The sequence below is a fragment of the Pezoporus flaviventris genome, unplaced genomic scaffold (genome assembly GCF_033815535.1).
Source record: "Pezoporus flaviventris isolate CSIRO_AGI_PZ_B2104156 unplaced genomic scaffold, CSIRO_AGI_Pfla_v1 ptg000223l, whole genome shotgun sequence".
Taxonomy (NCBI): domain Eukaryota; kingdom Metazoa; phylum Chordata; class Aves; order Psittaciformes; family Psittacidae; genus Pezoporus; species Pezoporus flaviventris.
Window position 1 is genome coordinate 412160 of NW_026892771.1, and position 12205 is coordinate 424364.

A 12205-nucleotide genomic window follows, 5' to 3' on the forward strand; every position below is an offset into this window, starting at 1 on the left:
GAAGAACTACAATGGCATGTCCAAAGCCCTTTCGTAATGCCGGATGCTGTCAGCACCCACAGAGGCCAGTGCGCCACTGGCTCTGTTCTGACTGATTGTGTCCCCAGCAAGTGCATGCAATCCCTCTCCAACACCCTACAGTCTTGAGGAAACATCTGGTCTCGCAGAGGCTGGAATGTAATCTCATGAAGGACTTTTTTCCATAGCTGAAGGCAATAGGAAACCTTTCCCATGCCCTCTGCTTCCCACTCCGCAGCACACTTGACCTGCCTCGAAGGGGCTGAATAAAACTGCACATGAAGGACAGGACTACAGCATCTCAGTTGCTATAAACAGGATTTGCCTGGCAAAGGTCTCCTACCAGTGCCACCTATTCCACTGTTCCTTATATCTCTCCTACACTCCACTTTGGAGACTAGAGTGGGGTGGGGAGGCAGAGAGTGCTGGCACGGATGGAGACAGCTCTGGGTGCCCCTTGCCTTGCCCCACATGTTTCAGGTACCACTAAGCTCAGCACTTGTGAAGGAGACCTCTTCCCAGCAGAGGGGTGTGCGTTCCACAACCACTGCTCTGGATTGCTGACTTGGGCTATGACCTGAGCAGTTCTGGGAGAAAGGACCAAAGAACACTCCTGATCTGTTCAGAAACTCAGGAACTAAACTCTTGCTACCTGGACTCTGCCTGGGGAAGCTCATACTTCTGTCTGCACCTTCAGTAGCAGTTACTGAAGAGATATTGCCTAACAGACTGTGAATGCAGTCAGAGGTATGTACCTTTATGTTCTCATCTATAGGTGCAAAAACTGCAGGAGCTATCACAACCCTCTGAAGTTTTCCATCACAAAACCTGGATTCCCAACCAAAGATCCTGTCCTTACAGCACAGCTGGCTTGTTTGAAGAGAAGGTTCACACTTGTGCTACGAACTGTGCTGTTTGTTCACCAGCATTAAGATTTCACATCCATTGCTTTTCCTCTTTTCTCCCTCACAGTTTAAAGAAATGAAGGTGTCACAAACCCCTTCCCCTCCAGTGTAATCTCTATTGGCTCGCAGAACACTTTTTGAGTCTCTGGAGACTTTAAGCTTCTATAGAAGTGAAAGCCCCTGCATGCAGAGCAAGGAGGAGGTAGCACTTGTCTGCTGGAGGAACAGCCACATTGCAGGAGCTGGTCGCTAGATGCTGCTGGATGGGAATGGGGAGAGTGACAGTGCTGTGGCAGTTCTGGGAGCAGAAGGAGTGTGTGTGGGTGCTCCTGGATGAGTCAGCGCCCTGGGGAAGCACCAGCCCCCTAAGCATATGCTCCTTCATTTGAGATCAGCGTTCAGAGGAGCACATTTCCTGGCTCCTCCTGGCCTAGAAAGCTGGAAAATGCCTCCCCCCCGTGCACAGCATCATCAAAAGGCAGCAATAAAAAATTCAAAAAGCTATAAACACAGCAATGAATTTTTAATCACCAGAAATAGGTATTAAACCATCGCTTCTCTTGAATGAGAGCATGTCAGTGCTCTGTGGAGGACGACCAGGTTAACACAGAGGGGAGACCTCTGCGGTCAAAGCGCGACTGCAGGACGGTCAAGTCTCTGTGCGCAGGCAGAATCACAGAATGGTTTGGGTTGGAAAGGACTTTTAAGATCATCCAGTTCCAGCCCCCTGCCACGGGCAGGGACACCTCACACTAGACCAGGTTGCCCAAGGCTCTGCCCAGCCTGCCAGGGATGGCACATTTACCACTCCTCTGGGCACACTGTGCCAGTGCCTCAGCACCCTCACAGTAAAGAGCTTCTTCCTTAGGTCCAACCTGAACCTCCCCTGTCCAAGAAAACTGGCACCTTGTGCTTCAGGCCACAAAGAGGGAGGAGACTTACGTTCATTTTCCTTCGACATCGGGACAGGTTGAGCAGGAGCGAGACCTTCAGCTCACGGAAGGTTTTCAGGTCTTCTCCAAACCCTTCTCTTGGGAATTTTTTCAGGGCATACTGGTAGCGCTGGGCAGCCTCTTTCACTTTACCTTTCTAATAGAAGGAGAACATGTCAAAACACATCCTTGGGTTGAGTTGACTTCCCTGCAGAGAACTCACTCGCCGGGCCCATGAATGTCACAGTAACGTGACTTCACTATTTAGCTCTTTTCTAGAGAGGAAAGCCAGAACAAGGGAACATCTGATGTGGAAATGCAGATGCCTTGTGCAAGTTGAGTTCTCCCACTTGGTACAGACTTGTCATGCTACAGTGGGAAACACAGCAGAGATTGTGTTAACTTGATACAACCCCATCTGGTTTCTGGATTGTCTTTTGAGCTGGGGGATCAGTAATCCATTTCTGGAGAACACCCTGCACCCAAAGCTTAATAAGCACCAGGAAGGGTAAAGAATATGAAGTCTGGGACTCTGGGTGGAGTTCCTGGGGCTCAGCAAAGCCCCTGCAATAGCAAAGATAAAATGTTATGGCAGTGATGTGGCTCTGAAGTGAAGAAATGGGTTGAAATTCATCTCCTTGACCTTTAGAGGTCTAAAAATCAGGTGTCTACACCTAAGCCTGTCAACAGGGTTCCTTTTATATTTATTGGGCCGCCACAGTCACCTTCAAAGGGTGACTCATCTTTGCTATTTTGGGCACCTATTTTTGGGATGCCCTGGGGAGGAGCAGCCTTGGCAGCCAGGGTGAAAAAAAGAGGGCAAAATGGGATCTGGGACACGTGCAACTCATGGTGACCCAGACATACATTGTGCAGCTACGAATAGTAAGCTTTAAAACCCTGTAGACTCAGGTTTCTCAGCTGTATCACGTATCTCTGGCAGATAACTCCAGTTACAATGCCAGCCTTGCATATTTTCTGCTTCGCCCTTAGAGCCTAACAGTGACTCATTGTTGTACTTGCACATTTTGTGTGTGTGCAAAGCTCCAGGTTTTAAAGATCAGCTTAAAATAAACAGCAAAAAAGACGCCACTCCAGTGCACTGGTGGAATACCTCCCATGTGCTGAAGGACACAACAAAGCCATCTGCATCCTGACTATCAGTGTGCGAGGCAAAAAGTGGATCCCCGACTTCTTCTGGGATCCACTATGGTGTTGGGTGGTTCCACAGCAGTGAGCTTGCTAGGTAATGACAACACCGTCAGACCTGATGCGATGGCAACACCACTGAACAAACACTTGGGTTCTAGTGCTTTCAAAGAGGAAATGAAGCACTGGCTCAAGTCCAGAATGCAGAGACTCTGGCTTTGCTTCAGCTTTGTTACAGATTTGGGCAATTAAACACTGCCCCCCCCCCCCCGCTAACCAAAACCAGTTTGCAACATGAGGGATGCTGTGAGCAGTAGCTTTTACTTGCCATGGGTTAAGGCAGCAGCACTGCTCAGTCAAAACCTCCCATTGGCTGATTTGTTCAGTTCTTCCCCAAAACACTCCTCTCACCTTATAAAACATGTCTCCCTCTTCCATCAGCTTGCTCAAGAGGATGATCATGATGTCTGGTTTGGAGGTTGCCATCGCCCATGTTGCTGGACCTGTAGTGTACAGGATGCATGATGGGTAAAAAACTCATACAATGCAAGGGTGGTAGGAAGCTGGGTGGAAAAAATATCCTGGGGTGGGAATTTCTGCTGGAGAGAACAACTTGGCATGGTCAAAGGGCTGAGTGCTCCAAATGACTGAGCTGACAATTCCTCTCACACTTAAACGTCACATCCACATTACAATGGTTTTCCTTTGCAGTCATTAAGGCTAATCCCAATCACCACTCCCACAATGGTCTAGGAATGCTGGGAGCCATTTCCACAAGAGGGCAGTGCTGATTGTGGAACCAGCCGGGGCGGAGTTGGGGAAACAAAACATATTCAAAAGGCACGATCAGAGTGGTTACATCAAAGCATTTCTAAATGAGAATCATGGAAGTGCAGCAGGAAATCTGCAGCTGGGCTGGCGATAGGTGTTTAAGTGGGCTGTGATTTCCAGCTTCACAAGATGGGAAATAACTAGAGTAGAAAACCCATTAAGGTGGGAAATACGACACAGGGAAGGTCATGTCTAAGTGCTGCCGGTGCCGGAGCTGTTGCTTGGGCTGGGGCCACGCTGGCTCTGCCTGTGCAGAGCCAGTTGTTATCTCAAGGACTAATACTGGGAGGGAAAGGGTGACAAAAATCTGGCGATAACTCATTAGTGTGGGTGAAGAATAAGTCAATGATATTCTATAAGTAGATTCAGTACGTTTTTGGGGAAGGAAGTTAGTTTTTGAGTTCAAGTTATTCTCTGCAACAGTCATTAAAAAAATTATTTGAAGGTGAAGTAAATTAAAAGATTAGAGGTGTTGGGGATGCATGCAGGCTAAATCAAACAGGAGAAAGCAAGGCTGACAAAGCTATCAGATCGAAGCTGATGCTGACAGCAATGAGATATACCTCGTGGGCGACTCGGTAACGTCTGACAACCTTCAAAGAAAGGAGAAAACAAAAAGTTGTAGGAGAGAGGGGAGAAAAAAAATGTATGAAGGTGAAAAAAAAGAAAAAGAAAGGAAACAAAAAGCAGCTGTGAGAGGCAGGCAGCAAAGAAGCCAATGCACCAGCAACATCCCCTTTCACAGGAAAACGTAACGTGAGCGGCTGTGTGGCGCAGTGCAGGTACCACTGAATCTGGAAGCATACACAGAGCGAGTGACCGCAGCAGCTCACAGCAATGCATGGACAGAGTACGTTTGCTGACTCAGACTAGTAAAGATAGAAAAAGCATTACCAGAGGAAGGACCTTGCCAAAGAAACAGTGGTTTATTGATTAACTTTGCTAGGTAATACGACAGCATAATACATATATATATATATCCCCCGTTTTAACCAAGAGAACAAGGCAGCCACCACTTGCCAGCTGCTTTCCGAGTCCAAAGCAGCAGTTGGGCTGAAGCTGCCTCGGTGCTGTATGTTCTAGGAAGCCAGCCCCACTGCTGGGAGCCACCAGATTGTCCCCTTGTCCCTACCTATCTTTGCTCCTTTCTTCAGGAGAGTGACGACGACCGAGGTGTTGCGGCACCCCACTGCCCTGTCGAGGGGGCGCATCCCGCTGTAGTCAACGTGCTCAATCATGGCCCCATGGTCCACCAGAAACTGAACCTGCAACAAGAAGTCCTATGGTCAGTTCACTGCTTGGGCTGAAACCACCCCTGGAGGGCCCGAGGGTATTATCAGCCATGGTTGGATGGGGCTTGGAGCAAGCTGCTCTAGTGGAAGGTGTCCCTGCACGTGGCAGGGGTTGGAAACTGGATGTGCTTTAAGGTCCCTTCCAACCCAAACCAGTATGATTCTATGGAGAGCCATGACTCTACACACTTATTGCTACATTGAGTTAAACTGTACCACTTTAGGGCTTCTACCCCAACTGCCTGTTGCCCTCTGCACATGTTACTTACCACCTCTGCATCACCGTAGAACGCTGCCAGGTCCAGGGGAGTGCGTCCGTTCTTATCCGCATGGTCAGTGGCAGCGCCATTCTCCACCAGGGACCGCACCACGGAGAGATGTCCTTTCAGACAAGCCCAGCTGAGGGCTGTCAAACCCTCCTTGTCCATCAGAGAAATAGAAGCACCTGGAAGAAGAAGAGAAGCTGTGGCTGCCCCATCCCTGGCAGTGTTCAAGGCCAGGTTGGACACAGGGGCTTGGAGCAAGCTGCTCCAGTGGAAGGTGTCCCTGCCCGTGGCAAGCAGCTGGAGCTGGATGAGCTTTAAAGTCCTTTCCAACCCAAACCAGCCTGGGATTCTATGGAAGAACAAGCATTAGTTCACTTGAGCTCTCTGTTGTTGAGCACCACAATACAACAAACCATCCACTTAGTGATGACAGCTTATTCTTAGAGAGTGCTGTACATCATTATTAATCACTTTATTGCAGATCTCCCCTCCACAGCAACTGCAAATGCACTGAGAGAAGCTGTGGAAAATGAGTTTATTCACACCCAACTGCAAACTTTTTCACACCTAGCTCTGTCGGCTTTGCTGGCAAACATCTCCTGAACAGCAGGGAGGGTTTGACATCCCTCAGCTGAGACATCAATCTTTCTTTTTCACTGGTTATTTCTTATCAAACCCCATTCCAGCTCGCGCTGAAGGCTTCATCAGAGATGAAGGCCATTTTGCTGTTTCAGCAGGTCATGGTGTACCAAGGGGAACCAAGTCAATCCAGCTCAGTTCTCTTATAAAAAGCACGTATTTTCCCCTTTTCGCTCCCCTCCCCTTTACCCAAATTGACACAATTTCCAGCAGCATTTCTCCCTGAACTTTACCCAATATAAATACAACGCTGTGGGATAAACTGCTGCCAACTGCAAGCCAAGGAGAGTGGGACTTGACATTTTCTTGGATGAAGAACTGGGCGCTGCCATACCAACGGGTCAGTGTTGCTTCATACAGCATATGGAAACGCATCTGAGATCTGAACAGCAGCATGAAGTGAACACTCCTCTTCGTGGCATGAAGACAGCTCCCGTTGCTATGGCACAGGCAGGGCTCTGGCTCTCAAGCAGGCAGAAGAGATCCATACAAGCTGTGCTCCTCCGAGGGACTGCGAATAACTGCAGGATGCTCCTGCCAGGGGGCTGGGCTGAATTGCTGCTGCAGTGTTTTAATCCTGTAGATAAAGTCTAAACCACCCAGCATGAGACCTTCCCTGGCTCCAGAAAGCTCAGCAAGTGGGGGAGTGATGTGAATTGCCTGAACCTTCCTGTTCATGGGAGCTGCCATAGCCCCCGGTTTGCACCCATCGCCCTGCTGACAGCAAGCTGACAGGTTCTCCCTCCTGCACAGCTCTGTGTTGTGGAGGAGCACGACACAGGAGCAGTTGCTTGGGAGATGCTCTGAAACCTCCATCCAGAGCTCCCAGCACCATTGCAGCATCCTGCTCACTGTATGCCTCCCAGTGGAGGTGGGAAATGACACTGGGACAATGCAGTGTGACACAGAGGGGCACTGGCCCCAGGGTACAGGCTACGGGATGACAATATGACACTATGAAAGTGCTGAGGCACTGGCACAGGGTGCCCAGAGAAGCTGTGGCTGCCCCATCCCTGGCAGTGTTCAAGGCCAGGTTGGACACAGGGGCTTGGAGCAAGCTGCTCCAGTGGAAGGGGTCCCTGCCCGTGGCAGGGGCTGGAGCTGGATTCAAACCATTCAATGACTCTGTAACATAAACACCTGAATTCTTGCCAGCCTTCTCCCACATTGCCCACACTGCACCCAGGAACCCTTCTGAAGCTCTGTGAAAGCTCCTCACCCCCCCAAGGCCAACTTTTGCTCAGCAAAGCAGGATGAAGTCTCATTTCATTCCTTATTTGTGCCAGCTATTTTCCTGCCATCAAACTGTCAAAGTCTTCTCCTGTGTTTTCCCTCTGACTCTCCTGGAGCAGGTAAGCCAGCTCCTGCAGTAAGAGGGCAGGCTTCAAAGCCACATCGTCACTCGACCTTCCCACTCTTCTCCCAGTCCAGTGGAAGAGATGCACCATTACACACTGTGACATGCACAGACTCGAGGGTACCACTGCAGCAATACAAGCTGATGGTCTAAGTGAGCGGACAAAGAGAAATGCCAAAACACTCCTCCAAGGCAGCCCGGGCATGAGCTTCAGATGCTGCCGTGGCTCCCAGCAGAACCTCTGCTTGACCCTGAAGGCATCTTCTGCTCCTTCAGGGATCTCTGACTTATTTAGCATTAAGGCAGTCAGACAGGAAACAAATGGATGGTTTTGAGGGCAAGAGGCTTAAGGTGACCTCATGGGACTGATCCCTGCTGCAGTGGGAAACACTTGTCTGGGTAAAGCTTGCTTCTGAGAAGGGCTGAGCTGCTTCCCTAAGAAAATGAAATGGCTAAATGCAAAAGTGTCAGAGGCACAAGGCAGCCAGCAAGGAGCAGCATTCACACGTGCCACATAAGCCAAGGCAGCAAAAACATCAAGGGACTGATTCTTGCAGGAAGATGAGATTCAGAATCAAGCTCTCTCCAAATGGAACGAGCATCGGGAATTATTTAGCTTTGTGAAAGGGCTGGAGCAGCTCTGCTCTGGAGCCAGGCTGAGAGAGCTGGGCTGGGGCAGCCTGGGGAAGAGAAGGCTCCTGAAGGGGAGACCTTAGAGCAGCTCCAGTGCCTGAAGGGGCTGCAGGAAACCTGGAGAGGGGCTTGGGACAAGGGATGTAGGGACAGGCCAAGGGGAATGGCTTTAACCTGCCAGAGGGGAGACTGAGATGAGCTCTTAGGCAGAAGCTCTTCCCTGTGAGGGTGCTGAGGCGCTGGCACAGGGTGCCCAGAGAAGCTGTGGCTGCCCCATCCCTGGCAGTGCTCAAGGCCAGGTTGGACACAGGGGCTTGGAGCAAGCTGCTCTAGTGGAAGGGGTCCCTGCCTGTGGCAGGGGTTGGAGCTGGGTGAGCTTTGAGGTCCCTTCCAACCCAAACCATTCCATGACTGTGTAACACAGAGCTTTAGCAGAGCTGCAGCCAGGGAAGTTTAAGTCCCTGTTCACACGTGCGCTACTGCTGGGTGTTCAGTGAGAGCAGCAGGTACCTCTCAAAATCTGGATTTCAAATTGATTGATGATTGCAACTCTGTTAATAAAAAGTGTTTACAAACGCTGCCTGTGTTAATCAAGTACAGCCAAATTAGATTTGCTTTGCAACACACTAATTAATGCTTATGGCTTATGATTCACACGCTTTGATTTTAATGAAACATTGAATGGGATCGTCAAAGGCCTTTTAATTAAAATACATCATCTATCACTGTACTCTGCCCAGGCTTGTGCTAACTTTTCAGGACTATGTGTTATAGCATATTTAGGGGACTTTATGAAGCTATTTCGAAGAATGGACCTTTTAAAGTAAAAAACATGGTTTTCTTTTGAATTCTTGGGTTCTCAGTGTCTGAAGCACTAGGGAAGCATTATGAGCATCAGAAAACATTTAACTGAATCAGTTCCTAAGAACCTCCTGCCTCAAAGTGATCTTTGTCACATCCCTGTGCAGGTTACAGACACCCCTATGCAGGGGACAGCAAGGATCCCACTGGCCTGGGGCTCAGGACAGAGAGAGAATGAGAAGCTTGTTCTTGGAAGCCTGGCAATTTTACAGTGAAGAAAGGCTCTTACAACTACCAGGTAGCCAAAAATTAATGGAAAATTACCTGAACAAACAAAAACCTCCCATTGGTTATTTGTCAAAAAAAAGGGGAAAAAAGAACCTCTATGGAGCTACAGAAATACTGAACAATCATGTTCACAGGCTGGAGGCAGTGCGCTGCTCTGACTCACCTCAAATATGCACAGCAGAAATGAGTAAAACTGAAACATGCTCCTGTTGGCTGAGTGACTCCTCCTGAAGGAGAGTTATTACAGTGAAAGTACTCAACAAAATGACTGTGTGAGTGCAAGGCTGGAGAGCAGACTATCTTCAAACGAATTCTATCTCATTTTCAGTAAATACATTGAATCTTTGAATGCGGCAGGGTCTTCCCCTCCTGCTGCTGTTGGTGTCAAGGACATGGGCAACAACACTAGCACTAAAACCAGATGTGTTAAAACACATCCCAAGCTCTGGCTCTGTCCTTGAGTCTTGCCTGCCTGTTTCATGGTGATGCTGACATTTCAGTCATAGAATCATAAAATGGCTTGGGTTGGAAAGGACCTTAGGACCATCCAGCTCCAACCCCTGCCATGGGCAGGGACCCCTTCCACTAGAGCAGCTTGCTCCAAGCCCCTGTGTCCAACCTGGCCTTGAACACTGCCAGGGATGGGGCAGCCACAGCTTCTCTGGGCACCCTGTGCCAGCGCCTCAGCACCCTCACAGCAGAGAACTTTCTTATATCTAACCTGAACTTCCCCTGTTTAATCACATCACTTACTGATTGGGGAAAGCTCCAATCATGGTTCAAGGGCATACTCTTAACGCACAAGGCACCAATGTTATCTTATTCCTAACTCAACTGCGTGGCTTTGAGGCTGTGAGCACCAAACACAGACAACAAAATGCACCACATTAACACTCAGACTGTTCTAGTCTTGCTCTCCAATAAGTTGGATTCAGTGCTGAGAACATCTCCCACTGCCCCATCCACCACCCCGACATTACAAACTCCAGCTGTGCAGAACACAGTGTGGTAGGACTCGCCAGGGCCAGTCCCCAAGGCCTTTCCAAGCACTTGCTCTAACCTTGTGCAAGCAGAAACTCCACTGTGCCCAGATGTCCCTCAGATGCAGCCATCATCAGTGGTGTCCGGCCCTGCTTATCTGCCATGTTCACATCGGCACCGTGCGTGAGCAAGAGATCTACAATCTGCAACACAGGAAGGGAGAACACACGTTTTATGTGGAGACCAAGCTGGAGCCAAGCAAGAGCAGACCTCCTGCCTTGAAAACTCACCCCACCAAGGCATGGTGCCCTCTGGCATTACTGTTGGGATATAGGAGAAGCAACAGAGATATAAAGACAGGAAAAATGACCTCTTAAATCAAGAGCACCCGATTTGCTTCCCAAATGGTGAGATAACACAGGACTTAAACACAAGGTGCTCAGGGTGTTTGAAGCATCAATATCACTTTTTCTCACTCCCATCAGTTTCCAGAGCAGTTTGGGCTTGTCTTCTCCACCCATACTTCAGCAAGACGGAAGGGATGCCCTGACCCAATGTTTTAGACCACCCCGATAGCGTAAGGAACCCACTCACCTGCCAGTGGCCCTGTCTGACAGCGCTGAAGAGCGGAACGACCCCGCGGCGGTTGGGCTGTGCCACAGCAGCTCCCTGCTCCAGGAGGAGCCGGCACACATCCAGCTTCCCTCGCCCGGCTGCTGCCGTCAGAGCTGCAGGACAGAGAGAGGCAATGAAGGGAAAGGGCCATGCTCACCACAGGGGGGGTTCCTACCTGGAGGTATGTCCTTCTGCTGGGTGCCGAAGGGATGGTGTCTGAAACGCCAAACGTATCTCACAACAGGCAAAACGAACAAAGAAAATCATGGAGTATCAGACTGCTTTGGGTTAGAAGAGACCTTAAAGCTCCTCCAGTTCCAACTCCCCTGCCACGGGCAGGGACACTTTCTGCTAGAGCAGCTTGCTCCAAGCCCCATCCAAGCTGGCCTTGAACACTTACAGAATCATAGAATAGGTTGGATCAGTACATAAATGGGTTGGATCAGTACAGTTCTAGCTCTTGTCATTTTAGTTTACTTCAAAGGTTAAATCTTCCGAGAAAAGATCTCATAATGTTATGGAAAGAGCCTGAAGGGGACAATCAGCTTTTAAAATGTTCTTTAAGACACAGTGAAACTGGACGGGAACCACAATGCAGAGCCTTCTCTCATGAAACCTTCACCACCTCCCCCTGTGTCTCCTGCAGGTTTCCCCACAGGAAAAGCCATAGGTTACAAGACTGAGTGTGTTTTAGTAGGGGCATAATGTCCAGAGAAATAAGAGGTCTTCAGGTATGCGCTGCCTCGACCAGCTCTTCTGCAACCTGCCCTTGATTCAGCCCACCACAGCTACAAGAGAGCCAGGGAGGGATGAAGCTGGAGGCACTGCCAGATCACTGCCAGCCACTGGATGTTAGGCAGATTTGTGGCTTTTCTCTGTCCAAACAAGCAGAGAGCAGCATAATTCACCTGCAAGGGTCCTTGTGTAAATCCAAATCCATCTCTCATTTCCAGCATTACAGATGCTCACAGTCTTACAGGTGGGTAGAGCTTTAGAGCTCTTCCCCTGACAAAATGCACCGTTAACTCCAAGTATGGTTGGGTTAGAAAAGACACATTCCATCTGAAAATAGTTCCAAGTGCAGGACCTGCTTTTGACTCACTTTTGGTATTAATTTTAGACTTTTCAGTTCCTCCCCTCCTCTCCCTAACTTTCTGTGCACTTGAGCACAGCTCCTCTGCCTCGATGCTCCGCTGCTTCTCGTAGGAGTTGGAGCAGAAGGTGGGAGTCTATTTCGAACTGACGTAGCTTGTTTTTCCTCTGAAGTACAGTGCTGTGGGATGGCTGATTACGAGGTGTTGATGGGTTTCCAACTGCAACACTGTTCACGTTGGGGGATTTAACTAATTCTCTGTTCTGTTCCACATTATGGTCGAGTTTGCTTCTCTTGGGGTTGAGAGATAGCAAGAGTTAAAAGGAAAAGTCATCTCACTGCCACAAGTAGAACATGCTGCAAAATCTATAATCAGATCCATGTGGGTTTTAAACGTAAGCTACA

General features: G+C 49.2%; 1 protein-coding gene and 1 long non-coding RNA gene across 12 annotated transcripts in view; one reads left to right on the plus strand and one right to left on the minus strand.

Moving 5' to 3' along the window:
• Positions 1–12205, plus strand: part of LOC133262769 (uncharacterized) — a 294205-nt gene that overhangs the window by 236185 nt on the left and 45815 nt on the right. The gene's annotated exons all lie outside the window — the stretch shown is intronic.
• The window catches only part of TANC2 (tetratricopeptide repeat, ankyrin repeat and coiled-coil containing 2), a 222719-nt gene that overhangs the window by 5028 nt on the left and 205486 nt on the right, over positions 1–12205 (minus strand). For 9 of the 11 annotated variants that reach the window (XM_061442258.1, XM_061442255.1, XM_061442252.1 and 6 more), the window contains 7 exons: positions 10687–10820; positions 10172–10295; positions 5397–5572; positions 4968–5100; positions 4399–4428; positions 3416–3507; positions 1866–2012 (listed from right to left, as the gene is read on the minus strand). In XM_061442258.1, the coding sequence (XP_061298242.1) occupies positions 1866–2012; positions 3416–3507; positions 4399–4428; positions 4968–5100; positions 5397–5572; positions 10172–10295; positions 10687–10820 (836 nt within the window). The remainder of the gene's footprint in view (positions 1–1865; positions 2013–3415; positions 3508–4398; positions 4429–4967; positions 5101–5396; positions 5573–10171; positions 10296–10686; positions 10821–12205) is intronic. The other 2 variants (XM_061442257.1, XM_061442251.1) reach the window with 1 other exon arrangement.